Source organism: Anomaloglossus baeobatrachus, chromosome 3 (assembly GCF_048569485.1).
Source record: "Anomaloglossus baeobatrachus isolate aAnoBae1 chromosome 3, aAnoBae1.hap1, whole genome shotgun sequence".
Lineage (NCBI taxonomy): Eukaryota > Metazoa > Chordata > Amphibia > Anura > Aromobatidae > Anomaloglossus > Anomaloglossus baeobatrachus.
The window spans coordinates 569,705,178-569,733,013 of NC_134355.1; the positions used below are offsets into that span (position 1 = coordinate 569,705,178).

General features: G+C 51.2%; 1 protein-coding gene across 1 annotated transcript in view; it reads left to right on the forward strand.

The window, feature by feature from the left end:
• The window catches only part of RBP1 (retinol binding protein 1), a 70,845-nt gene extending 43,335 nt beyond the window's left edge, over positions 1-27,510 (forward strand). Inside the window, exons 3-4 of the mRNA XM_075338677.1 lie at positions 9,781-9,882; positions 27,280-27,510. Coding sequence (XP_075194792.1) covers positions 9,781-9,882; positions 27,280-27,336 — 159 coding nt within the window. The 3' untranslated portion in view covers positions 27,337-27,510. The remainder of the gene's footprint in view (positions 1-9,780; positions 9,883-27,279) is intronic.
• Positions 27,511-27,836: the final 326 nt, after the last annotated feature.

Genomic DNA, 27,836 nt, shown 5'->3' on the forward strand with positions numbered 1-27,836 from the left:
ACCCAGAACATGTACAGCGCCTACACAAACACTTGGTAACTACACACAACAGCATATATATATATATATATATATATATATATATATATATATATATATATATATATATATATATATATATAATATAGAACAAAAATCATACATGAACTACACAATACGTAAATTCTAGAATACCCGATGCGTAGAATCGGGCCACCTTCTAGTATAATATATTTTCTTATTTTTTTTTATATATATCTTTTTGACATTCATTCAATGGTATGCACTGACATGCGGCACTCTATTTTGCAGGATGTCTTGGTAGTACAAAGGCGTGCTCGAGTGATCTAATATCACCACGGGCAGAAGAGGCTCCTGTGTAAGAGCAGTATATGGGTCTATCCCAGGCCACCAGCTCATCATAATGCACAATTCTACCTGCTTGGGAGATGAAAATGGGCCCTTTTTACTTCTTGGGGCCCCTGTGTGGCCTCATAGGTTGCACTGATTATATGCCCGCCCACCCGCCCCTGAATATCACATACAGTAGGCATCTCATTTGCATGGTGTCCTGTGGGTGACATACACAGGGGCACAAGTCTGGACTTTACACATGCTTGTAGATTTCCCCACTATAAGAACAGGGCCACAAATGTAGTCCAAGCAGTTTAGCTCAGAAAGGATTTACCTACACTAGATCCATTGTAATATTCTCTGCTACTTTATGTTCTTGGGTTTGGTTACACAGTTAATGACAAGTTTAGCTCTTCTATATGACTATTAATTTGAGACACTCCCCTCCCTAATGTAAATGTACTTGTGGCAGTATGGTGAATACTCACAGAAGACTTGCCAGGGATTTACTTCAGGATATTTTAGTACTTAAGTTAATGGTCCAAAGGTTACTCCACGTACACCGGAGGGGAAAGGACAAGGTTAATTACAATGCTGCGATAATTCTTAATCGAGCTGTGTAAGATCTTACCAGAAAGCAGATCTGTCCAGAGACCACAGCAATATGCTGGTTACTTAATAATTATACTTTGTATGACACCAACCTTTTACAATTGAGAGGGAACATGAAAAGACCATGTAAAATTACACCTAGTTCAAAAGTTACACGAGGAGTAAGGGTCCGGCTTACAATTTGTAAGGAAATAGACAGGACATAATAGGTCAAAGTGCCTGTCCAGCCATCATCATAATAAATGATGGTTGTTTCTATAAAGCTGCATGCTATCGGGGGCATGGAAGATGTTCAGACTGATGAAGAGGAGGAAACTGATTCTGAGGAAAAATAAGAAAGGAGGGTCAGGAGAGAGGTAGATTAGTGAAGTAAGGCTTGTCTAAAGAGATGTGTTTTCAAAGTATGCTTAAAATTGTGAGGGCTAGGTATTACTTGGATCGACCTGGGTAGTACATTCCAGAAACCTGGCGCAGCACAAGAGAAGTCTTGCAGACAGAGGTGGGAGGTTCGGATTACAGAGCATGTTAGTCTTATTACAGGACGTGTAAGTATTCATTGCAGAACAGAAAGCACAGGTAGGAGATATGAGGGAGGAGATGTGTGGTAGCGCAGAATGGTAGAGAGCTTTGTGTGTGTGAGATGAGTTAATATTAAATTCTGTACCAGATGGGTAACCAGTGCAATGACTGACATAAGGTGGAGGCATCAGTGTAGCTACAAAAAATATACAAAATACAATCCTGGCTGCCACATTCTGGGGCGGATTGGAGAAGAGAAAATTTGGTTAAATGAGGACTGATCAGAAGAGAGTTATAGTACTCCAGACAAAAATGAATATACCGTAAGCTATGAATGAATATAAGCTACAGTTAAGAGTTTTTTGCCGTTTCAAAACAGATTTTAAATAAATGCACAAAGTAAGGCCAGGTAAACCAGAGAAATAAGGAGTTTGAAGGTCAATTAAAAGTACAATGTTTATTAGAACAATAGTAAAATTGAATGAGGACATTATAAAACATAAAAAGACAATACATAAAAGTATATGGTGGGAAGAGCACCCAGGTAACAGACTATAAAGAGAAAGTTTACAAAAAGGAAGATCTGAATCCCTCATACATAGCCATGCTTTTACAAGGGAAATAGTACATATACAACAAAGGGAGTTCAGAATCACATACCTAAAGTACTTTAAAGGTATAAAAGATTAACCTCAGGGTGGAACCAAAGGTACTCTAAGGCGGGCTTTGCACGCTGTGACATTGGTAACAATGTGTTACCGATGCTGCAGCGATAGTCCCGCCCCCGTCGCACGTGCAATATCTAGTGAAAGCTGCCGTAGCGATTATTATCGCTACGGCAGTTTCACACGCACATACCTGCCGTGCGATGTCCCTCTGGCCGGCGACCTGCCTCCTTCCTAAGGGGGCGGGTCGTGCGGCGTCACAGCGACGTCACACGGCAGGCGGCCAATTGAAGTGGAGGGTCGGAGAGGAGCAGGATGTAAACATCCCGCCCACCTCCGTTCTTCTTATTGCAGCCGGGAGGCAGGTAAGGTGATATTCCTCGCTCCTGCGGCTTTACACACAGCGATGTGTGCTGCCGCAGGAGCGAGGAACAACATCGCACCTGTCGCTGCATCGGCATTATGGAAATGTCGGAGGCTGCAGCGATGATACGATAACTACGCTTTTGCGCTCGTTCATCGTATCAAAAAGGATTTACACGTTGCGATATCGACTGCGACGCCGGATGTGCGTCACTTTCGATTTGACCCCATCGACATCGCACGTGCAATGTCGCAACGTGCAAAGCCGCCCTAAGAGTTCTCCAAATATAAACCTCTGACCTCGACGTACATTTCGCGTTCAGTCATTTGCTTAATCATGACTTTCCTCATGATTGATGAACTGCAAGGAGTTTGTATGTTCTCCCTGTGTTTGCGTGGGTTTCCTCCGAGTACTCCGGTTTCCTCCCACACTCCAAAAAAACATACAATAAGGGAATTTAGATTTTGAGCCCCAATGGGGACAGTGTTCCTGATGTATGTAAAGCGCTGCGGAATATGTTAGCGCTATATAAAAAAAAAAATAAAGATTAAGCAAATGACAACGTGAAACGTACGTCGAAATCTATATTTGGAGAACTCTTAGAGCACCTTTGGTGCTCTATATCTTTAAGCACTTAGGACTTCGGTATGTGATTCTGATCTCCCTTTGTTGTATATGTACTGTTTTCCTATTAAAGGCATGACTATGTATAAGGGATTCGAGTCTTCCTTTTAGTAAACTGTCTCTTTATGGTCTGTTACCTGGGTGCTCTTTCCACCATATACGGTACTTTTATGTATTGTGTTTTTATGTTTTTTTAATGTCCTCATTCAATTTTACTATTGTTCTAAGAAACATTGTACTTTTAATTGACCTTCAAACTCCTTGTTTCTCTGGTTTACATGCTCTATGGAGTGGTCTTGTAAGTAGCTGGTAGTTTTGGAGACTGTCCACACCCAGCTTCTATGTTAATACACGTCTTTTGGAAATTTTGTGTTTAAAGTAAGGCCGGGGTAAGATGACCATATAGCATCGGATATGATGAGCTAATGACACTCGAATCAAACTCTGCTGCGTGCATGACCGAATATCACTCACTGTGAATTCATTCTTTCACATGGGAGAATGGGATCCCAAGTGCAGAGAAGATGGAAAGATTAATCTCTTCATCTTCTCCATTGCCTGTCTCTGCGTATATCGGACTGATGTCATCCCAGTGCAGTCCAATGTTTCACATGCACCCATAGACTTGTATGGGTGTGTGACGCCCTGGCCTATCAGGTCGTCGCAGGATATTGTGCAATCTGCCCTTCTGAACAGTATCCACCCTCCTTAGTTACGGATCCTGGTCCTTTGGTGTTGCTAACAGCTTAGCCAATCAAAATCCTGGGAACACTTCCCACTTGAACTTACCAGACACACCATTGGGGGGCCTGAAGGGAATAGGGCCACCCACATGGAGGGTTGGTGAGGAGAAAGTAAGGACAGTGAGAGTTGAGAGTGGAGAGTTGAGGAGAGGAGGTGAAGTGGCTCTCGTGAGGAGAGGCCACGGAGGAGAGCTCCTGTGTACTAGGTGGCAGACGTTGGTCTGGGCCTGGTAGGAGCTGGAACCCGCTCGCAGGGGACAGTGTCAAGGGGCACGGACTGCCGAGGAGGGCAGCCGGCGGCCTTGAGCTATCACCGGGCAGAGGCCAGGGCACGCCGGGGTACGTGGACCCCAGGCCGGAAAATAGCTTCATGCGTTCCGGTAATTTATCCGACGGGGGTGAAGACTTCAAGTGTCATCCCCCAACCCGCTCCAAAAACGGGGTATTAGCGCACCAATGGGATAGGACTTTCCCACAACAATCCAAAGAAATCCTACGCGTGAACCCTGAGAGCAAGCGCACTCAGTTAGCCATATGGGTGAGCGGGACCCGGAGAGTTTCATACCAATGGGTCCAATTGAGTTTGAAATGCCAAGGACAGGGCCACAGACCAACCGCAACACCAAGGGCACGGATCCAGGCGTGCTCCCCGCAGGCTGCAGTGGTGCTCAGAATTCTGGTTTACAAGCTGTCGGTGTGGTTAATTTGTGGACTGAGTGAGTACATTGGAAACCCCTGTTCCTATTCCCCCCACGGCACCCAAACACCTTCCCATCATCAGCGGGCCCTGGGACACAAACCCCCTACCCACAGAGGGGTTAAACATCAGGCTGCCACAACATCGTCACCGAGCTCCCCAATGGCAGCGGTGGGCCCTCACATTACCACGCACCGTGGGTGGCGTCACGAACTTTCCAACAAACCCCCTGTACATATTCCCCCCTTTTTAATTCGAGTGTCCGCGCGAACCCCACTGGACCCGGAGACCCCTCGAGCAACCGCGGCTCCGGATCCGAGCGGCTCGGCCGCTGGCACAGGGTTGGTACACCTCGAAAAACCTGGCATCACGAACAGGATACGAGCAGCACCCACTAACCTGGGTGACGTGTGCCTTGAAAGCCGAAGACCGCGAGTCAAAATTCTGTTTCCTGCCAATTCCCCCATTTTCTGCCATTTTTTCGCACCAAAACCCAGTCTTCTCCGAGAAAGTGCGCGAAGATTAAGCCCCGCCCCTAGTCTTCCTGAAGAGGCCGGAACCGGAAGTCCCCAGAGGGCCACTGTCAGTTAGAGAGTGCTGCGAAAAGACTGAGGAGGTGGGCCAGAATGTGTTACTAGCGGAAGTGGAGCAGGGATGCCAGGACTCTGTCACAACATTCCTAGAAGACGCAGTGGCAAGATGGCGGAGCGAGACTGGTCCCCAGAGCGTGCTGTCCCCGGGACTGCGGCATGGATAGAGGAGGAAACAGAGCAACTGTGCTGGAGGATGTGGATGCAATTCCTCTTCATTCTGAACCACTGGAGGGAAGAGATGAGGAGCCTGTTGATGGCGGTGCGAGGCCGTGAGATTGAAAACCCACGTGAAGAGAGAGTAAGCGGTTACCCAGTCCCTATCGATTGCCCAAATCCGGCCACAGCGGCTGAGGGATCCGGACCGTCCCCGCTCGCAGTGAGCGCTACACAGCCGAATACCCTGTCCTCGGTGGACGCCGAGCTTCCCCCACCAACCCCGGCAGCGGAACCTTCAGTATGTTTACCAGAGTCTCCAGCTGCAGAGATCCAGAGCAAGGCCCTCATTCCAGCCACGGCAGCGGTCCCGCAGACACCGGCCAGACCAGACCCGGCCGCATCTCCGGGCCCGTCCTCAGAGGCGGAGCACCCAGGCCCTGCAACCCCGGCTGCAGAGCAGTCTGTTCATCAGTCTACACCAGCGGGAGCGGAATCAAGATGTCTGCCTGTTCCGTTACCGCGTGGCATCCCGACGGCTGTTGGGGCCGCCAGAGTTCATGTCAAGCCAGAGCCAGATAGGGAGCTGAGGCCGGACGCTGATGCCCCCTACTGGGAACGACAACCACACCAGCAACAGATGTCAGTAATGACCACGCAAGAGCGACAATGGCAGGAGATGCTGGCCCAAACCTGGAAGGAAAAAGAGTACCTGAGGAAGGCCACTTACCGTGTCCGTGGGCCGCAGCGCAGTGGGTACGTCAGGCGGTTTGAGCCCGAGAAAGGATGGGGTTTTCTGCTGGAGGCGAACCTCCCAGAGGAAGTGTTTGTCACCTGCCAGAATATCGAGCAGCATCTCCCCAGTGGCCACCCAGGCTGTAACCTGGAGGCCGGAGAAGTAGTCAGCTACACCCGTCGTTGGGGTGAACATGGCTGGTACGCCTTAGATGTGAAGCGGCTCGCCATGGTCGACGAGCGAGTAGTACCAGCCGCCGCTGTTGACTACCTGCCTCCCAGTGAGCGTGAATAAGTGTTGAATGTTACAGTACTAACAGTTGCGATGCCATAGAATGTTCGGTATCGGTGTTTCGTTTATTATTTTCCACAGTTTTGCTAACATTTTCTATATGGAAAATAACAATCAGCCAGTTTTAATGAAAAGAGTGAAAGTTACCAGATTTTCTCGAAAATTGTCAAAAATGTGTACACCGGTACATGGACTCCGCTCAGTTTGATATATATGTCTTAAGTAAAAATGGACCACGGTCACAGGACTGGTGTGACCAACACAAACTTGTGTCTTGTAAAATAGTTGCACCTCCTGTGCCAACCAGAGTCGTCAAAGGTACAACACCCGGGACCTTAACCCGGTCATGGACCCATTTTAGGTTTCCAGGGGGAACAGGTTGTTTGGGTGGCGGGTTATTGGGATCCGGGACGTGGGGACTAGACAGTCGCAGGAAGGGGCTGCAAAGGAGTAGATTGAGCCTCCTTTACCACAAAAAACGGTAGCGTCTCACCGTTGGGCGACAAACTCTTAGTCTAAAAATTTAGTAACGTTAAGTGCATTGCCTCCACTGTGTGGGATGGACCCGTTAAATAAGTGTGTTCATTTCTATTTTTTCCTTTTCCAGTTTCAGCAAAACAAAATAAACCTCTGTCATCTTGTAGCTCGCGGATGAGCTACGTTTAACCAAGGGGGAAAGTGATGCCCTGGCCTATCAGGTCATTGCAAGATATTGTGCAATCTGCCCTTCGGCACAGTATCCACCCTCCTTGGTTACGGATCCTGGTCCTTTGGTGTTGCTAACAGCTTAGCCAATCAAAATCCTTGGAACACTTCCCACTTGAACCTACCAGACACACCATTGGGGGGCCTGAAGGGAATAGGGCCGCCCACATGGGGGGTTGGTGAGGAGAAAGTAAGGACAGTGAGAGTTGAGAGTGGAGAGTTGAGGAGAGAGGAGGTGAAGTGGCTCTCGTGAGGAGAGGCCACGGAGGAGAGCTCCTGTGTACTAGGTGGCAGAAGTTGGTCTGGACCTGGTAGGAGCTGGACTCCGGTCGCAGAGGACAGTGTCAAGGGGCACGGACTGCCGAGGAGGGCAGCCGGCGGCCTTGAGCTATCATCGGGCAGGGGCCAGGTACAACGGGGGTGAAGACTTCAAGTGTCATCCCAACCCGCTCCAAAATCGAGGTACTAGCGCACCGATGGGATAGGACTTTCCCACTACAGTCCAAACAAATCCTACGTGTGAACCCTGAGAGCAAGCTCACTCCGTTAGCCATACGGGTGAGCGGGACCCGGAGAGTTTCATAGTTTCATACCAACGGGTCCAATTGAGTTTGAAGTGCCAAGGACAGGGCCACAGACCAACTGCAACACCAAGGGCACGGATCCAGGCGTGCTCCCCGCAGGCTGCAGTGGTGCTCAGAATTCTGGTTTACAAGCTGTCGGTGTGGTTAATTTGTGGACTGAGTGAGTACATTGGAAACCCCTGTTCCTATCCCCCCCATGGCACCCAAACACCTTCCCATCATCAGCGGGCCCTGGGACACAAACCCCCTACCCACGGAGGGGTTAAACATCAGGCTGCCACAACATCGTCAACGGCAGCGGTGGTCCCTCACATTCCCACGCTTCGTGGGTGGCGTCACGAACTTTCCAACATACCCCCTGTACATATTCCCCCCCCCCTTTTTAATTCGAGTGTCTGCGTGGACCCCCCTGGACCCGGAGACCCCCTCGAGCTACCGCGGCTCCGGATCAGAGCAGCTCGGCCGCTGGCACGGGGGGGGGGGCGGTACAGGTGCCCATGAGCGAAGGCATTCTGCCAATTGCAGCATGCTGCTATTCTTTTCTCCGATTAGAGATGAGAAAAAACTCCAAGATCTGGTCTTCAACATTTACTAACATTGGTCTGAGTGCAACATGAGGTTTTCTCACATTGCATTCGTTCAATTTGTACATTCGTGTGACCCCCGGCCTTCTAAATATGTTCAAGGAACCAGGGATATGATTGTGAGGAAGACTATACACATTTCATTAAATGACCCCGCAGAATGTAACCAAATAACAAATCCTATACATAGCAGTATATAAACTACTGAGGCAGCCCTCATTTGTACTAAAGTGCGGAAGTGAAGAAAAAACTCTTACCCGCCAGCAGGCGCCATAGTAAGTGTACCAGTATGACCAACCACACTGCCCAGTACACACTGAGCTGCCGCATAATATATTTTACAGCTGTTATTTTACTGTAAAACAGAAAAAAAAACAAAAAAAGACCAAATCCCAAACAAGTCACAGCTGCATGAGATTTTCATTGAAGTCTATGATAAGTGGATCACATGTGATTTGGTACTCAAGGTACAGAAAATCCACCACAAGAGGAAATTGATATGTTGCAGAAGTTCGCAACGCAACACCATAGGAGTCTGTTGACCACACTTGTGGGTACACTTAGAACCATACATAAACTGTGTTAAATGCTGCTTTATTGTGCTGAGACCACAAATGAATTCAATATTAGGATATTGTCATGATTTTTGTTAATGATTATATTGATTATCCGTATATTGTTTTTGATTTTGTTATGATTAAACAATGAAGGTGTCTGGGCATCTCATATTGATGACCTTTCAGTAGAATATCAGAGTTGTTTTAGTCGAATACATGATCCCCCCCCCCCCACCACCCCTCCTTGTAGATCATATCTTATTAGTGGACATCACAGCTGTGTTGACTGTATTCTGGCCGCTGCCAGGCACTGTAGATCAGGTCCTGTTGAAGAGAATAGGAGCCAATGGCAGCTGATCGAAGGGGGCCCGGATGTTGGACCTCCACTAGTCAAATATTGATGACCTATCTGAAAGATAGATCATCAATATTACACGCCGGACCCCTTTATCATATAGCCTTTAGCAGTTGTCGCTGGTATCCCTGTTTCTGCCTGAGACTACGGTAGTTGTGCTGTTTGTAGTCTGTACTTTGCATATGTTGTAATAATAATCTAACACCGTATGAATAGTCAATTCTGCAGTCTTTCTGGTTGTACTGGGCCATAGATGTAATGATCATCCGATTAACAGAAATAGATTGGTGTAGAGGTTGCGTTCACACTTGTAAGTGATGAGGTCCTATGGCTCCTCTGATGCAAGAAGACAACTGTATTTTAATTTTCATATGGCAAGAACTTTTTATACTGGTTGGATCAGGCCAATATCTATAGAGCATGATTGCTCTCTGTGCTTTGTGTCTGCCGTCATCATGTATGAATTATGCAGCGGCACGTTTGCTTTCAATCCAAGTATACGAGTCCTCGACGATAGAGCAGTAAAGTATTGGATGACATCAGGGGAGCGATACTGGCAGCACATAAAGCCTTGTTCCTTACAGAATGGTCGTCTTATTATGATTTAGGCTGTATACTTCTACACAGGTATATGACTTATTTTTTATAATATCTATTTTCTTTAGACAACAATCAATTGGGAAGGAGACAAGCTGGTATGTGTACAGAAAGGAGAAAAGGAAGGACGTGGCTGGACACAATGGGTGGAAGGAGATGAATTACACCTGGTACGGACCCTTCTTCTTTATTATTAATTATTCATGTAATAACAGCATAACCATATACTGTAGGTTGATTTTTCAAGCCCGCGTCTATAAAGCCCTGATTTCTATTGCATATACTGATGACATGACGTGAACCATCCAGTAACAACTCTACACTTAAGGTTTTGGTGGTTTTTTTGTTGAAAGGTACATCTGATTTTGTATCTAAACTCAATTGCTTCAATATATTTAAGATAATGGATGAAGCAAACCTGTAAATGAGTACAGATGTTCACCAGTTTATTTCCACAGCTCCTAAACTGTCCTATATGTATTTATGGTTACAGACTACAAACAACCCCGAGTATTCTGATCACACAGAATACGGTACTTTTCCCTCTACTTTTTGTAAACACACATTTGTTAGTGTTAGTGTCAGATAGTAGTGTCGCGGGCGGAGGAGGGGACGCTGCGCTCTCCCACTGCTCGGGTCCGGCCGCTGCTGCTCGGTGCTGGCTCGAGCGGTGGGCCGGATCCCGGGGACTCGAGCGGCGCTCCTCGCCCGTGAGTGAAAAGGGTGGGGATTGGATTGTGGGGATTTGGTTATTGTCCGTGACGCCACCCACGGTTGTGGTGAGATTGGTGACACCACCGCTGCTCTGGACGGGGATCCCGGGAGCGATGACAGGGAGCAGCTTGGATGTTAGTCCTCCTCTCCGTGGGTAGGGAAATTGGTTGTTCCGAGGCCCGGTGATGGGGTAGGGATGGATTGCAGGCGGATTACGGGGCCTGGCCAGGTGCAGGGTCGCGGGGGCAGCGCTGTGCCGCACGGCACGGTGGTACTCACTCTCAGCCAGTAACACACACGGAGTCTCTGATGAAACAAACGGCTGGATGAACGGGTCCCACAAACGGCTGTGGTGTTTTTCCCCTGACCCCAGGTTGGTAATGTAAGTCCTTTCCTGCACCTTCCGTACGCTCCTCCTGCGCTCCGGTTTCCAGCTGGCTCCCCGGTTCAGTACCGGTGGGCCACCGCCCAGCCCCAGCTACCTACGGTTCCACCAGACTGTCTTCCCGGCCCCTGCAGACGGCCACTACCATCTGCCTGACTGCTACACGAGGGCCCTAGGCTCCAACCTAGGCCCCAGTCTGCGCCTGCCTCTCTGCAGACCTCCTCTCTCTTCCTCTGCCTGGACTTGTCTGGGCTTGTTTCCTGCCTCAGCTAAACTCCTCGGTGGGCGTGCCCATCTGCCTGACTCCGCCCACCTGGTGTGTCTGTCTGAACCCGAGGAAGAAATCAGGTCTCACTGGGCATGACTGCTGTGAACTGCTGAGGGGGTGTGTGTGTGTGTGTGTGTGTGTGTGTGTGTGTTGTTACCTGTGGCCCCTGGCTTGTCCAGGGCGCCACAGTAAAACTTTAGACTAGACAATGTGACGACAGGAACAGACTACACAAGTAGCCTACATTTGCATGAGTGCTGTCACAAACCGGGCCGGGGGGTCACTCAAGATCCCTGCGCTCGGTTGTAGTCCTGTCAATCTGTGACAAAACCACACCTCACAACCCCACCCTGACATGTCTAATACATCAGAGCCACGTGATACAACCTTGTCACTTCAGCGATGTTCCGCGCCCCCAAGGGGTATGTAAGGTCCGCTTGTCATAGAAGAACACTTGCACCTCCTATCCACGCGGGCACAGGGAGGCACAGTGAGGGAGACAGGGCAGGCCGAGCAAACTCTGGCCCAGCAACCAGCTCTCACAACCCCAACAGATCCTATTCACTAGCCCCAGTGAAACAGAACTCCAGTTCAGTACTGTAGTCTGTCGCGGGCGGGGAGGGAGCCGTCGCTGCTGCGCTCTCGCTGGCGCTCGGGTCCGGCGCTGCTGCTCGGTGGCTCGAGTGGTGGGCCGGATCCGGGGACTCGAGCGGCGCTCCTCGCCCGTGAGTGAAAGGGGTGGTTTGGTTTGGGGATTTGGTCCGTGACGACACCCACGGTTTGTGGTGAAGGTGGGCACCACCGCTGCTGGTGACTGGAATCCCGGGAGCGTTGTTAGGGAGCAGCTGAGATGTTTTCCCCCTCCGTGGGTAGGGGGTTGGTGGTCCCGGGGCCCGGTTGAGGTGACGGGGAAGCAGGGCTCGCAAGGTGCAGGGTCGCTTGGACTGCACAGCGCGATGCCAGTTGCCACGGTAGTACTCACTCGGCCACAAATGGAGGCACAGTCTCTGGTAAAACAGCTGGATGGACGGGTCCCGCAGCCGGCTGCTGTGGCTTCTCCCGGACGGTTAGTGGTGGCTGCCTTTCCCTGCACCTTTTGTGTGTGTTCGGTCCCGATGGCTTCCCGCCGGTAACTCGCTCCCCAGCGTGGATATATGCCGGAGGAGCCCTTTTGCCAGCAGGCTCTGGCCCTGGGAACTCTAGCTGTGGCGGTAGCTGTATTTCCCTTTTTGCTGTTTGAACGGTTGCCTTCAATCTGGTCTTGGCTGTTTGGAAACCCCTGGGGTTCCGGTCACTAACGGATTTGACCTGTTTAACGGCGACTCCAAGCCTGGTCGGGGTCCGCATGCCCTGCCGGTTTGTGCTGGCTTCACTTCACTCCCCGGTTCGGTACCGGCGGGCCGCCGCCCGTCCCCGGTCCTACGGTTCCACGTCGATCTGCCTCTCCTGCAGACGGCCACCACCGTCGGCTAACCTTGCTCTCGGTGCCCGTGCCACGTACCCGGACACGGTCAGTTTTGCTCCTCTACTACCACTTCCCTAACTCAACTCCAACTTCACTCGAGCTCTGCCCGAGCTTAACTTCACTCCTCACTCCTCTCTCACTTCTCACTACTCTGACTTCCTTTCCCGCCTCCAGGACTGTGAACTCCTCAGTGGGTGGGGCCAACCGCCTGGCTCCACCCCACCTGGTGTGGACATCAGCCCCTGGAGGGAGGCAACAAGGATTTGTGTCTGACTGATGTGCCTATCTCGGGGTGGGGGGTGTTGTGTTGTAGTACCTGTGACGACCTGGCTAGTCCAGGGCGCCACAAGTCTGTCACCAGTTCCTCGTTAGATATAGGCCTGGTCCGTTAGCAGAACTATATAGGACCAGAACACAGTCCAGGTATCGTTTAATGTGCTCACGGACATGGGGTTCGGGTATCGAGATAAAAGAAACAGCCCAAGATTAAATTATATATAATCACCTTAAGGGCACACTATATAATACACTTTATACAAGATAGGATTTACAGTTATGTTAGAAATATAGTTATAGATACACAGATGGATCAGTTACCTTGTTGGTTTATGGCTAGGCCCAAGGGAGGCTCTGTGGTGTCACTGGTTTTCTTGGGACTTTTCCACACGTGACAAGATGCAATCTCCCAGAGAAAAGACACTCACAATAGTCCGCTCTGATTTTTATGAACATACAGTTAGGTCCATAAATATTTGGACAGTGACACAATTTTCGCGAGTTGGGCTCTGCATGCCACCACATTGGATTTGAAATGAAACCTCTACAACAGAATTCAAGTGCAGATTGTAACGTTCAATTTGAAGGTTTGAACAAAAATATCTGATAGAAATTGTAGGAATTGTACACATTTCTTTACAAACACTCCACATTTTAGGAGGTCAAAAGTAATTGGACAAATAAACCAAACCCAAACAAAATATTTTTATTTTCAATATTTTGTTGCGAATCCTTTGGAGGCAATCACTGCCTTAAGTCTGGAACCCATGGACATCACCAAACGCTGGGTTTCCTCCTTCTTAATGCTTTGCCAGGCCTTTACAGCCGCAGCCTTCAGGTCTTGCTTGTTTGTGGGTCTTTCCGTCTTAAGTCTGGATTTGAGCAAGTGAAATGCATGCTCAATTGGGATAAGATCTGGTGATTGACTTGGCCATTGCAGAATGTTCCACTTTTTTGCACTCATGAACTCCTGGGTAGCTTTGGCTGTATGCTTGGGGTCATTGTCCATCTGTACTATGAAGCGCCGTCCGATCAACTTTGCGGCATTTGGCTGAATCTGGGCTGAAAGTATATCCCTGTACACTTCAGAATTCATCCGGCTACTCTTGTCTGCTGTTATGTCATCAATAAACACAAGTGACCCACTGCCATTGAAAGCCATGCATGCCCATGCCATCACGTTGCCTCCACCATGTTTTACAGAGGATGTGGTGTGCCTTGGATCATGTGCCGTTCCCTTTCTTCTCCAAACTTTTTTCTTCCCATCATTCTGGTACAGGTTGATCTTTGTCTCATCTGTCCATAGAATACTTTTCCAGAACTGAGCTGGCTTCATGAGGTGTTTTTCAGAAAATTTAACTCTGGCCTGTCTATTTTTGGAATTGATAAATGGTTTGCATCTAGATGTGAACCCTTTTGTATTTACTTTCATGGAGTCTTCTCTTTACTGTTGACTTAGAGACAGATACACCTACTTCACTGAGAGTGTTCTGGACTTCAGTTGATGTTGTGAACGGGTTCTTCTTCACCAAAGAAAGTATGTGGCGATCATCCACCACTGTAGTCATCCGTGGACGCCCAGGCCTTTTTGAGTTCCCAAGCTCACCAGTCAATTCCTTTTTTCTCAGAATGTACCCGACTGTTGATTTTGCTACTCCAAGCATGTCTGCTATCTCTCTGATGGATTTTTTCTTTTTTTTCAGCCTCAGGATGTTCTGCTTCACCTCAATTGAGAGTTCCTTAGACCGCATGTTGTCTGGTCACAGCAACAGCTTCCAAATGCAAAACCACACACCTGTAATCAACCCCAGACCTTTTAACTACTTCATTGATTACAGGTTAACGAGGGAGACGCCTTCAGAGTTAATTGCAGCCCTTAGAGTCCCTTGTCCAATTACTTTTGGTCCCTTGAAAAAGAGGAGGCTATGCATTACAGAGCTATGATTCCTAAACCCTTTCTCCGATTTGGATGTGAAAACTCTCATATTGCAGCTGGGAGTGTGCACTTTCAGCCCATATTATATATATAATTGTATTTCTGAACATGTTTTTGTAAACAGCTAAAATAACAAAACTTGTGTCACTGTCCAAATATTTCTGGCCCTGACTGTATGTACCTTCCATGTCTCATCCCACCTTGTGACCTAAGACAGGCCTGGACATGGGATGCGTCTTCAGTTTCCAGAAAATTATGATTTGGCAGTTTTCCTCATATCTCCGCCCCTGAGTGTCCCACATAGAAGATATGGCCATATTTCTAGTTATGATTTTATCAATCTATGAATATGAAACACAGGGTGCCTATTGTTTGCTACGGCCAGTTATTATCGGCTGCTACACATGTACCGCAATTTAGGGAAAATGTCTGTCCTATCTGTGGGTGCTACACACGCTCCAATATTATAGCTCTCACACAAGAACCTCAAAGTCTTAACAATCCTGGTTGAAGCTGCTTGTAAAACTTGTAGTTGCTCGCCCATCTTCCTTTCTGAGTTACCCTTGACAGCAGAAAGCCTGGTTCTACTCAGGAACTCTTCCTGATTTTTGATTAACTTTTGTCACCCTGCCATTTGGTGACCAGATCTGGGGGATTCCTTCTTGCTGCAGGGGTCAGGATGTGTGTAAATTAAAAGTGACAGCTGACTGACAGGTATGACTGTCCTATTCCTCACAATATTCCTCACAGGTGCGGTATACAAAAAATGTTTAGAAATTTTTAATGTCGCTCTTTTTAATCCAGTATTCAATGGAAATGGCACTGGTGTATTACACCTTAGAAATTATCCCAAATCTACAATACTGGAGTTTTGGTTTTACGTAGATTTTTTTTTTTATTTTTTTATTTTCCTAAAAGCTAGTTCAAAAGCATAGATATAATTTACAATGTTAGCCATCCTCTATGTGCTGTAGATTGGTGGGATCCAGGTCCTGTGACCCCCAATGATCACTTAAAAAACTGCACAAGACACAGCAGCTTAGCAGGCAAAAGTGCTCGGCTCCTACATTACCACTCAGAGAATAGGGGCTCTTTTCCATCTGCGATTAAATAAACACTGCGATACTCGCCCAGTAAAGTAGGGTGAGTGTCATGCGTATGGTGTGTGTTTTGTTTTTCTCACCTAGCATCCGTATGACATGTGAGAGTCATGCGAGTGCCATGTGAGTGCTATGCAAGTCTGTAGATTTTTAACACCAATGATCCGTATGACATGCGTATGCCATTATGCGATTGTACCGAGAGAACGATTGGTGTGGAGAAAAAAAACAGGACAAATGAGACTGCATCATTGATTAATACTGGTGCGAGTGCAATCCGATTTGATCAGATTGCACTCGCACATGAAAATCACAGATCGAAAAGAGCCCTAGTGTACAGGCACATAAACTCTCTGCGGATCCCTCCGGAGCCCCGTGCTCGCTCTGCGGATCCCTCCGCAGCCCCATGCTCGCTCTGCGGATCCCTCTGCAGCCCCGTGCTCGCTCTGCGGATCCCTCTGCAGCCCCGTGCTCGCTCTGCGGATCCCTCCGCAGCCCCGTGCTCGCTCTGCGGATCCCTCTGCAGCCCCGTGCTCGCTCTGCGGATCCCTCTGCAGCCCCGTGCTCCCTCTGCGGATCCCTCCGCAGCGCCGGGCTCGTTCTGCGGATCCCTCCGCAGCCCCGTGCTCGCTTTGCGGATCCCTGCGTAGCTCCGTGCTCGCTCTGCGGATCCCTCCGCAGTCCCGTGCTCGCTCTGCGGATCCCTCCGCAGCCCCGTGCTCGCTCTGCGGATCCCTCCGCAGCCCCGTGCTCGCTCTGCGGATCCCTCCGCAGCCCCGTGCTCGCTCTGCGGATCCCTCCGCAGCCCCGTGCTCGCTCTGCGGATCCCTCCGCAGCCCCGTGCTCGCTCTGCGGATCCCTCCGCAGCCCCGTGCTCGCTCTGCGGATCCCTCTGCAGCCCCGTGCTCGCTCTGCGGATCCCTCTGCAGCCCCGTGCTCCCTCTGCGGATCCCTCCGCAGCGCCGGGCTCGTTCTGCGGATCCCTCCGCAGCCCCGTGCTCGCTTTGCGGATCCCTGCGTAGCTCCGTGCTCGCTCTGCGGATCCCTCCGCAGTCCCGTGCTCGCTCTGCGGATCCCTCCGCAGCCCCGTGCTCGCTCTGCGGATCCCTCCGCAGCCCCGTGCTCGCTCTGCGGATCCCTCCGCAGCCCCGTGCTCGCTCTGCGGATCCCTCCGCAGCCCCGTGCTCGCTCTGCGGATCCCTCCGCAGCCCCGTGCTCGCTCTGCGGATCCCTCCGCAGCCCCGTGCTCGCTCTGCGGATCCCTCCGCAGCCCCGTGCTCGCTCTGCGGATCCCTCCACAGCCCCGTGCTCGCTCTGTGGATCCCTGAACTGCTAGTGGCCATGGCCAGGTACTGTGCACTGTGCATCTAGTTAAGTACCCGGTAAGAAGTTGGGGTACCTCTAGAACTGAGCATTTCCCAGTAGCGAGAGCAGCTGATTGGCTGGGGTCCGACACCCCATACCCCTGCCAATCAGACGTTGATGACCAATCCTAAGGATAGGCCACCTCTGTAAAAGTAATGGCCAATCTCTTTAAACTGATAAGCTGGGTTCACACATAGCGACAATGACGTCGCTGTTACGTCACCATTTTCTGTGACGCAACAGCTATCGCGGGCGGAGGAGGGGACGCTGCGCTCTCCCACTGCTCGGGTCCGGCCCCCGCTGCTGCTGCGGCTGCTGCTGCTCGGTGGTGGCTCGAGCGGTGGGCCGGATCCCGGGGACTCGAGCGGCGTTCCTCGCCCGTGAGTGAAAAGGGGATTTTTTTGATTGGGGGGTTTGTGATTATTGTCCGTGACGCCACCCAAGGTTGTGGTGATATTGGTGACACCACCGCTGCTCTGAACGGGGATCCCGGGAGCGGTGACAGGGAGCAGCTTTGTTGTTAGTCCTTCCCTCCGTGGGTAGGGGGTTGGTTGTCCCGGGGCCCGGTGATGGGGAAAGGATGGATGACAGGCGGGTTACAGGGCCTGGTGAGCTGCAGGGTCGCAGGGGCAGCGCTGTGCCGCACGGCACGGTGGTACTCACTCAGCCAATGATGAAGACACAGTTCTCGGTAAAACACACGGCTGGATGCACAGGTCCCACTGACGGCTGCGGTGGTTTCTGCTCCCGGCAGGTTGATGGTGACTGCCTTTCCCTGCACCTAAATACGGTAGATGGTTCCAATGGGTTCCCACCGGTAACCCGCTCCCCGGCTTGGATATAGGCCGGAGGAGCCCCTTTTGCCCGCAGGTGCTGGCCCTGAGAAACGGTTGCCTTGGCGGTGGCGGTGTCTCCCTCACTTGGTTGGTCTGTTGTCTTCTGTCGGGACTTGGCTGTTGGGAAACCCAGGAGGTTCCCTTCACTAACGAATTTGGCAAATTCACGGCGACTCCTAGCCTTGCCGGGGTCCGTAAGCCCCTGCCAGATGGTGCTGACTTCTCTTTGTGTACCGGTCCGGTACCGCCAGGCCACCGCCCGTCCACGGTCCTTACGGTAGACTCCAATCGGTCACTCCTGCAGACGGTCACCACCGTCTGCCAACCTTGCTGCTCCGTCCGGGCCACACACCCGGAATCACTTCAGATTGCTCGACTGCTACTTTACTTCCTCACTCCTGTAACTCCTGAACTAATCTGTCTGTTTTCCCGCCTCCAGGACTGTGAACTCCTCGGTGGGCGGGACCAACCGCCTGGCCCACCCCCTGGTGTGGACATCAGCCCCTGGAGGAAGGCAACAAGGGTTTTGTGTTTTGACTTCGGTGTGCCTGCTGGGAGTGTGGGGTGTGTTGGTGTTGTTCTCTGTGGCCCCTGGCTTGTCCAGGGTGCCACATTCCCCCTTAGTTAAATGCAGACCGTCCGCGGGCTGCCCGTCCATCACCGGTTTTATTTTCACCAACTGAAAAATATAAAAAACAAAAAACGGTAACACACATTACAATTATAATAACTTCTTCCCACATCGGGAGGTACTCTTACTTAAATGTTACGGCTTCCGCTCTCTCCCACCCAAGCAACCTGGCCCTGCTGCTGCCCCTAAGCAAACAGGCAGCACCCCTTGACCCCAGTCCTGCACAAGTTGCCCGAGTGGGTTCTGTCCTTGTCAGGGGACCCACGTCCATGGGGAACCCCTGAAACCCCCAGAGGATCGCCACCGGTTCCGGTGGTGGCTGGGCCCCAGCCTGCTCCACTGCGGGCCCTTCCTCCAATCTGCCTCTCTGGAGGCGGTCACGGTAGAAGCCATAAAACATATTTTATTTACATGCCACAAGTTTGTGGTTGCCCTCCTAGTTCTCGGGCTTGTTCATAAGGAGTCCCTTATGCAAAATGGTGAAGGGGGTCCCAACGGGGACCAGTTGCCGGCAACGACCGGTTTCAAATCAAGGTTGCAAATCAAGGCTTCAATCAGGTGACTTTTCCACGGTATCATTCACTTATCATTCATTTTCAAACTTTTCAAACTGCATTTTTAACACACAATGTTCGTGGTCCCAACGGGGACGGTGACAACGGCATTCCGCTGCCATCACTCCGATTCTTCGGTGTCTGCTGGGGGAGGGGACGCGGCGGACACCCGGGCCTCTTGGCTGCCCCTCAGCTTGGCATCCAGCGCAAACCACCCCCTCTCCCCACAGTGCCGGGTGTACTGCACCAGGTCGCCCGGCATCAGGTTACGGTCTGGGTGCTTCTCCGGCAGGTGGGCATTAACATCCCGCCGGGCTATGAATACCTCGGCCTCCAAGCCCGGTTCGTATATGAAGCCATAGCCCCGGCGGACATAAAACCGCCTCACCTGCCCTTCATACAAGGGGGCCCCGGACACGGAAGGTCACTTGGCGGAGGCTCTCCTTCTCCCGGATTGCACGGGCCACCAACTCCGCCTTCTTCCTTTCCCTTTCCTCGATTTCTGAGCCCAACGGTACCGGCTCCCTATCCCAGTATGGTGCTGCTGCGAGCTCCGGCGCACGGGTCGGGCCCCGCGAGACCTTTTGGACACTGCCCACTGCTGGTGATCTGAGCGGAAGGTCCCGCGGTGACTTGGCCTTGGACGCCGCCTTGCAGCGGCAACCCGGCGCAACCTCAGCCGAGGTGTGGGGGATGGGCACAGGGGCTTTCCTCCGCTGGGCCTTCGGCACGGAGCGGTCTGTCTGCTCCGGCTCGGGGAATCTCTCGGGGGGTGCATCCGGTTCAGGCTTCGGGGCTTTCCACGGTAGCACCTCCGGTCGGCTACGGGCTCCGGCTACAGGTCGGTCCGCCTGGGCGAACAGGCGGGGTATCGCTACCGGCTGCGGGGGTAGCGGGCCTAGTGGCGGGGTCACGGCAGCCGGGACGGGTGGCGAGGGAGGCAGTAGGGCGAGGGGGTTCAGACCGGGTCCCGCAGCCGCGATGACCGACCCACTAGGGGTATCGGGGCATGGGTCACTCACCCTCCCTTCCGCAACTTCCTCCTCGCGTCTCCGCACAGTCGCTATGACCTCCGCCATGTCGGTCTCCCACTCCTCCAAGAGGAGCTGCATTTTGACCTGCAGCCGTTGTTGGAGCTGCGCGGTCCGGATCTCCACCCACGCCGCGGTTCCAGGTGAGGGGGCTACGGTGCTACGGGATGGCATAAACATCTTGCTGGTGGCCTCTCGCAGGAACAAGATGGCCGCAGGGTCCTGGCGTCCCTGCTTTTATAGCCGCGCTCACATGCGACCAGTCGCCATTTCGGTACGTAACGGTACGGTTCGGTAGAACGGTAGGATCCTGTTCGTGACGCCAGCCAAGTTGTCGCGGGCGGAGGAGGGGACGCTGCGCTCTCCCACTGCTCGGGTCCGGCCGCCGCTGCTGCAGCGGCTGCTGCTGCTCGGTGGTGGCTCGAGCGGTGGGCCGGATCCCAGTGAGGTGCAGGGTCGCAGGGGCAGCGCTGTGCCGCACGGCACGGTGGTACTCACTCAGCCAATGATGAAGACACAGTTCTCGGTAAAACATACGGCTGGATGGACTGGTCCCACTGACTGCTGCGGTGGTTTCTGCTCCCGGCAGGTTGATGGTGACTGCCTTTCCCTGCACCTAAATACGGTAGATGGTTCCAATGGGTTCCCACCGGTAACCCGCTCCCCGGCTTGGATATAGGCCAGAGGAGCCCCTTTTGCCCGCAGGCGCTGGCCCTGAGAAACGGTTGCCTTGGCAGTGGCGGTGTCTCCCTCACTTGGTTGGTCTGTTGCCTTCTGTCGGGACTTGGCTGTTGGGAAACCCAGGAGGTTCCCTTCACTAACGAAATTGGCAAATTCACGGCGACTCCTAGCCTTGCCGGGGTCCGTAAGCCCCTGCCAGATGGTGCTGACTTCTCTTTGTGTACCGGTCCGGTACCGCCGGGCCACCGCCCATCCACGGTCCTTACAGTAGACTGCAATCGATCACTCCTGCAGACGGTCACCACCGTCTGCCAACCTTGCTGCTCCGTCCGGACCACACACCCGGACTCACTTCAGATTGCTCGACTGCTACTTTACTTCCTAACTCCTGTAACTCCTGAACTAATCTGTCTGTTTTCCCGCCTCCAGGACTGTGAACTCCTCGGCGGGCAGGACCAACCGCCTGGCCCACCCCCTGGTGTGGACATCAGCCCCTGGAGGAAGGCAACAAGGGTTTTGTGTTTTGACTTCGGTGTGCCTGCTGGGAGTGTGGGGTGTGTTGGTGTTCTCTGTGGCCCCTGGCTTGTCCAGGGTGCCACACAGCGATCTTGTAAGTCGCAGTTATGATCGCTGCTTAGCTGTCAAACACAGCAGAAGCAGCAGCGATCATAACGACACGCGTCGCTGTGCTACATGTGCAGAGAGCAGGGAGCCGCGCACACTGCTTAGCGCTGGCTCCCTGCACTAATGGCTACAATACACATCGGGTTAATTACCCGATGTGTACTGCAGCTACATGTGCAGACAGCAGGAGCCGGCACTGGCAGCGAGAGCGGCGGATGTTGGTAACGAAGTTAAATATCAGGTAACCAGGGAAAGGTCTTCCCTTGGTTACCCGATGTTTACCGTAGTTACAGCTTACCGCAGCTGCCAGACGCCGGCTCCTGCTCCCTGCTCGCTTCATTTCGTCGCTCTCTCGCTGTCACACACAGCAATGTGTGCGTCACAGCGGGAGAGCGACGACCAAAAAATGAAGCTGGACATTCAGCAACGACCGGCGACCTCACAGCAGGGGCCAGGTCATTGCTGGATGTCACACATAGCGACAGCGACGGGACGTCGCTGCAACGTCACAGAAAATGGTGACGTAGCAGCGACGTCGTTGTCGTCGTCGCTGTGTGTAACACCCATACATTTCTTTTCTGATTGCAGCAGATAGTTCCATTTAGTCATCCTTTGTGTATAAATACTTTTTATTTTGCTTCTATTTATATCTTATATGGAAGTAAATGACCCATTTGGGAATGATTTAAGTCCTCTTTTTCACATTTGACAAAAGTTAAACCCTCTAGATGAATGCATTTGATTGGACATGAGCAATGTTCAACCAACTCGCTTTACACACAAAGACGCTATTCTCCCCACCTCTCCGCTGAACCGTCCATGCAGCTTCTATTCCAAGCTATCTTCTTTCATGTTTCCCTCGTCTTTTGAATTTTTGAACAAAACCACATAGATCCCTGCAGCAAAAATAAGTGTGTATTTGCCTGAGTATTCAGAGGGAGAAGTGGTAGAATGAGTCATTCCTTTCAGTCCAGGCGGTCCATTCTTTTAGTTGAAAGATTCTTTTTAAAAAATACAAAGTTTAAATTTAAAAATAAATTCTGGAAGTCATCTGTGTTTCATGTGGAGGAAGGCAAGCAGCAGCCTTTGATAATGAGAAAGTCATTTACTGACAGTAAAGTCAAATTTTCTGTTGCTTCAGAAGCAAAGGAAGTTATGGAGAGATTGGACTCCTTGCCTAAAAAAGTGGAGAACTGGCCATAGGATCCCTAACAGCGGTAAACAGGTCGTGCCTAATGAGAGGCACTATGTTAAAGAAGCCTCCCATGACCTTTTTTTCCATAAACGTGTGTGTGTGTGTGTGTGTGTGTGTGTGTGTGTGTGTGTGTGTGTGTGTGTGTGTGTGTGTGTGTGTGTGTGTGTGTGTGTGTGTGTGTGTGTGTGACTGCCAGGACCCAAACACCACTTTCCCCCTCTAGAAAGAAACCACACCGTTCTTTATAAGTTAAATTGCTTTATTTCACTTATTCAATTTTTGGAGAGGCATGGGGAAAAAACACTCTCTCCTCTTTTCCTTTTGGCATAAATTTTGGTCGCAGCTTTCAACTTAGACATTACTGGCCAACACCACGGGGTTTTGGGAAATGGGAGGCAGGGCGGGAAACAGGTCCGGGTCCTGGAACAGAGAGACCGGAAGCTGGGCAGCGCGGTGACCTATATCCAGAAGGTGGGGCCAAGAGCCATTCATACCACAGGAAGCGGGAGCAGCTGAACAGTGTCTTTCCAGGGGGAGGGGCCTCCAAAAACCTATCATAGGGGGCCAGCAGTCAGGGGGCAGCATCTCAAATTTGGCTGCCGTGCCCCTCAGTGTGTGTGTGTGATATAATCACCTACCGCCGTCTCCTCCAGGATCCAGAGCTGTTCCATTCCACTTCTCAGTGACATCACCGCACTTAAATGGGTTTTTCAATGCACAAAGTTAATTTCATAGTTGATTTTAATCAATAGATCTTGAAATAGTAATTTCTACAATTAAATGGGTTTTAATAAAAAGGTTCCTGTGCTGAGATACCGTAATCTTATATACCTAAATTCCATTAAAATATAATACATTTGTAACAGGGATGGGGGATATCACCCAACCAGATTACCAGCAAGTCAGATAATGATAAAGAAACAAGAGGACAAAGAGTTAATTCTCAATAAACACTTCTTTATTCAGCAATATCATAAAGTGCAATCATGCATGAGGATAAGAAAAAGAGGGATATGGCATTAAAAGAAAATGTCCCAAATCATCCTGAAAAGTGCATGTACAGATACAGTATATAAAGAATAAATAATATATGCAGGACAATGAGAAATTCCACATAAGAAAAAACTGGGCAAGACACACAAATGGTTTGGACTGAGCTGCATGCAGGAAAGATCACACAGGTTATGTGTAAACAAGTGCAAAATTTCTGCAGCAAAAAAAGAAGTAGCATGTCACCTCTTTTCCGCGGTTTTGCCATTAAATAATGGTTAAAAACCGCAGGGACCAACTCGCGGAAAAACCGCAACAAACCGCGGTAAATCTGCATGCGGATTTTGGGTGCGTTTTTGGTGCAATTTTTTTTGCCGCAGGTGACGAATTCTCCCAGAGGGTGCGTATTTCACTTTTAAGAAACACATTTTCCCAGTGCACACAGACCCTTGACCCTTACATTGTAAAAGCCGCTTCCAGGTCACACAGAGCGCAGTGTGGGCCGCAAAATCTGAAGAGCGGTTACGTCACTTAGAAGAGGAGCGAAGCAGTGCTGGATCCCAAAGAAGGTTTCAGTGGCTGAGTATATTAACACACACAATGCAATATACACAGATTTAGTGGGAAAAAAACCTTTAAACTCTCTCTATAATGTGGGAAAAATACAGCAGAGTTTGGCCAAGATGTAAAATCCATACCACTGCTCCCAGGAGCATCCATATAAGAGGGTGTGAGGGTGGAGGAAGTGGTGCTAAGGAGTCATCATAGGCAAGAAAATACGCTGTATTCATGAGCAGAGTGTCGCAGGCAGGGAGGGAGCCGTTGCCGCTGCGCTCTCGCTGGAGCTCGGGTCCGGCGCTGCTGCTGCTGCTGCTCGGTGGCTCAAGCGGTGGGCCGGATCTGGGGACTCGAGCGGCGCTCCTCGCCCATTAGTGAAAAGGGGGTGGTTTGGGTTTGGGGAGTTGGTCCATGACGCCACCCACGGTTTGTGGTGAGGTTGGGACACCACCGCTGCTCTGGACGGGGATCCCGGGAGTGATGACAAGGAGCAGCCGAGATGTTTCTCTCCCCTCCGTGGGTAGGGGGTTTGGTGGTCCCGGGGCCTGGTGAGGTGGCACGGGGAGGCAGGGTTGGAATGGTGCGGGGGCAGCGCGGTGCCGGACAGCACGGTGGTACTCACTCAGCCAATGATGGATACAGAGTCTCCGGTAAAACAAACGGCTGGATGGACGGGTCCCGCAGCCGGCTGCTGTGGTTACTCCCGGTAGGTTGGTGGTGGCTGCCTTTCCCTGCACCTGTTGTGTATCTTCGGTCCCGATGGCTTCCCACCAGTAACCCGCTCCCCAGCTTGGATTTTGCCCACAGGCTCTGGCCCTGGGAATTCTAACTGTGGCGGTAGTTGTGTTTCCCCTTCTCGGTTTGGACGGTTGCCTTCAGTCGGGTCTTTGCTGCTAGGAAACCCTGGAGGTTCCGGTCGCTAACGGATTTGACCGGTTTAACGGCGACTCCAAGCCTGGTCGGGGTCCGTAGGCCCTGCCGGTTTGTGCTGGCTTCTCTTCGCTCCCCGGTTCGGTACCGGCGGGCCACCGCCCGTCCCCGGTCCTACGGTTCCGCGTCGATCGGCCTCTCCTGCAGACGGCCACCACCGTCTGCCAACCTTGCTCTCGGTGCCCGGGCCACGTACCCGGACACGGTCAGTTTGCTCTCCTCACTTGCTTCTTTACTCCTACTCCTTCACTCTCCCTAACTCCACTGACTTCCTTTCCCGCCTCCAGGACTGTGAACTCCTCAGTGGGTGGGGCCAATTGCCTGGCTCCACCCCACCTGGTGTGGACATCAGCCCCTGGAGGGAGGCAACAAGGATTTGTGTGTGACTGGTGTGCCTATTTCGGGGTGTGGGGTATGTTGTTGCAGTACCTGTGACGACCTGGCTTGTCCAGGGCGCCACAAGAGCATTTCATGAATGTCTCTCTACAGCGATTGATGGATTGCTCTGCATGCAAAAATACAGCAGATCACCATCTATCAACATGCAGTGGAGAGGGCAGCACCCCGGCCTCCCCAAAAAAAAAAAATACACCAGACTCGTAAAATATAGGTATTCTCTGATTAGCCAACTGCAATGTTTATTTTTTGCCAATTTTAACGAATAGGACCATGGGTGTGCCCCTATTCTAAAAACTCTTAAATAGAAAACTGTAGAGTGGTGACAGATCTGCTTAAAGGGTTATTCCCATCTCCAAGATCCTGTCCTAATATGTAGTAGATGTAATAATATGAATATTAGCAAATACCTCCACTTAACTATAGAACTATACTATATTTCTATGTCGCTTATGTCGCGGGCGGGGAGGACGCCCCTGCGCTACGCTCGCGTCCGGCGCTGCTGCGATGGCTGCTCGAGCGGTGGGCCGGATCCGGGGACTCAAGCGGCGCTCCTCGCCCGTGAGTGAAAGGGGTGGTTGATTTGGGAAATTTAGTCCGTGACGCCACCCACAGGTCGTGGTGAAGATGGGCACAACCGCTGCTGGTGACGGGGATCCCGGGAGCGATGGTAAGGAGCAGCTGGGATGTTGTTTTCCCCCTCCGTGGGTAGGGGTTGGTGGTCCCGGGGCACGATGATGTGACAGGGAGGCAGGGTTGTGAGGAGCAGGGTTGCAGGGACAGCGCGGCGCGGTGCCGGATGGCACGGGTGTACTCACTCAGCAAGAAAGGTACAAAGTCCTCGGTAAACCAAACGGCTGGAAGGACGGGTCCCGCAGCCGGCTGCAGTGTCTCTCCCCGGACAGGTGATGGCGGCTGTTTTTCCCTGCACCTTTTGTGTACTTGTTTGACTATGGTGGATCCCCAACGGTAGTCCGTTCCCCGGTGTATGGATGCCGGAGGAGCCTGTTTGCCCGCAGGCGCTGGCCCTTGGGTCTCTAGCCTTAGGCGGTAGCTGTATACCCTCACGGTGTGGGTGGTTGCCTTCTATTGGGTCTTTGGCTGTTAGGAAACCCCTGGGGTTCCTGTCACACTCGGATTTGACTGTTGACGGCGACTCCAAGCCTAGTCGGGGTCCGATGGCCCTGCCTGTGTGTGCTGGCTTCACTTCGCTCCCCGGTCTGTACCGGCGGGCCGTCGCCCATCCCCGGACCTACGGTTCCGCGTTGATTCACCACTCCTGCAGACGGCCACCACCGTCTGCCAACCTTGTTGTCAGTGCCTGGGCCCCAAACCCAGACACTCTTCACTTCAACCTCCTCCACTGAACTCCTGAACTCCACTGTCACTTTTCCCGCCTCCAGGCCTGAGAACTCCTCGGTGGGTGGGGCCAACCGCTTGGCTCCGCCCCACCTGGTGTGGACATCAGACCCTGGAGGGAGGCAACAAGGATTTTGTGTTTGGCTAATGTTACTGTCTAGTGGGGGTGTGTGAGTGTTACCTGTGACGACCTGGCTAGTCCAGAGCGCAACAGATTAATTTCATTTCTTGTCCTGATTTTTACACCTGTTTTTTTTATTTATTTTCTCCCAGGAGATGCGTGTTGGAGATATAGCCTGCAAACAAGTGTTCAAGAAGGTTCATCAGTGATGCCGACTCTGAGAAACAGCCGCTATCCTAGAAAAACCTTAGAAAGCTTCTTCTAACCATCCCCCCAGCGATACTGGTCCTTTATACCATGTTATTATTTTAGGCTCAGATTTTCTGTGATTTTCTTTTATAATGTGATGTTAGGTACTTTAATAAAACCTTAACCTGATTTTAGATTTTGTCACTGTCATTAAATGACTTGTCTTCTACATGTATAGGAAAACCTAAAAATACAGTATCTCCGCCATGATATCTCTTCTAAAGCTGAATAGCTTCCTTTCTACTGAACTCACAACGCAGCTCTCGCTTTCCACCAGCGATAACCAGGGAAGGTAATGACAACCCTCGTAGAGCTTATTCCTAGGGATGTGTTCACCCGTATTCCGTAGTGTTTGTGGGTTCCACTTGAATACCCCGTAAATTTCAGACAAATGCTCGATGGAGCCATAGACTGCAATGCGTATTGGTTTAGCCAAGCACAGAAACCTAGATTACCATGC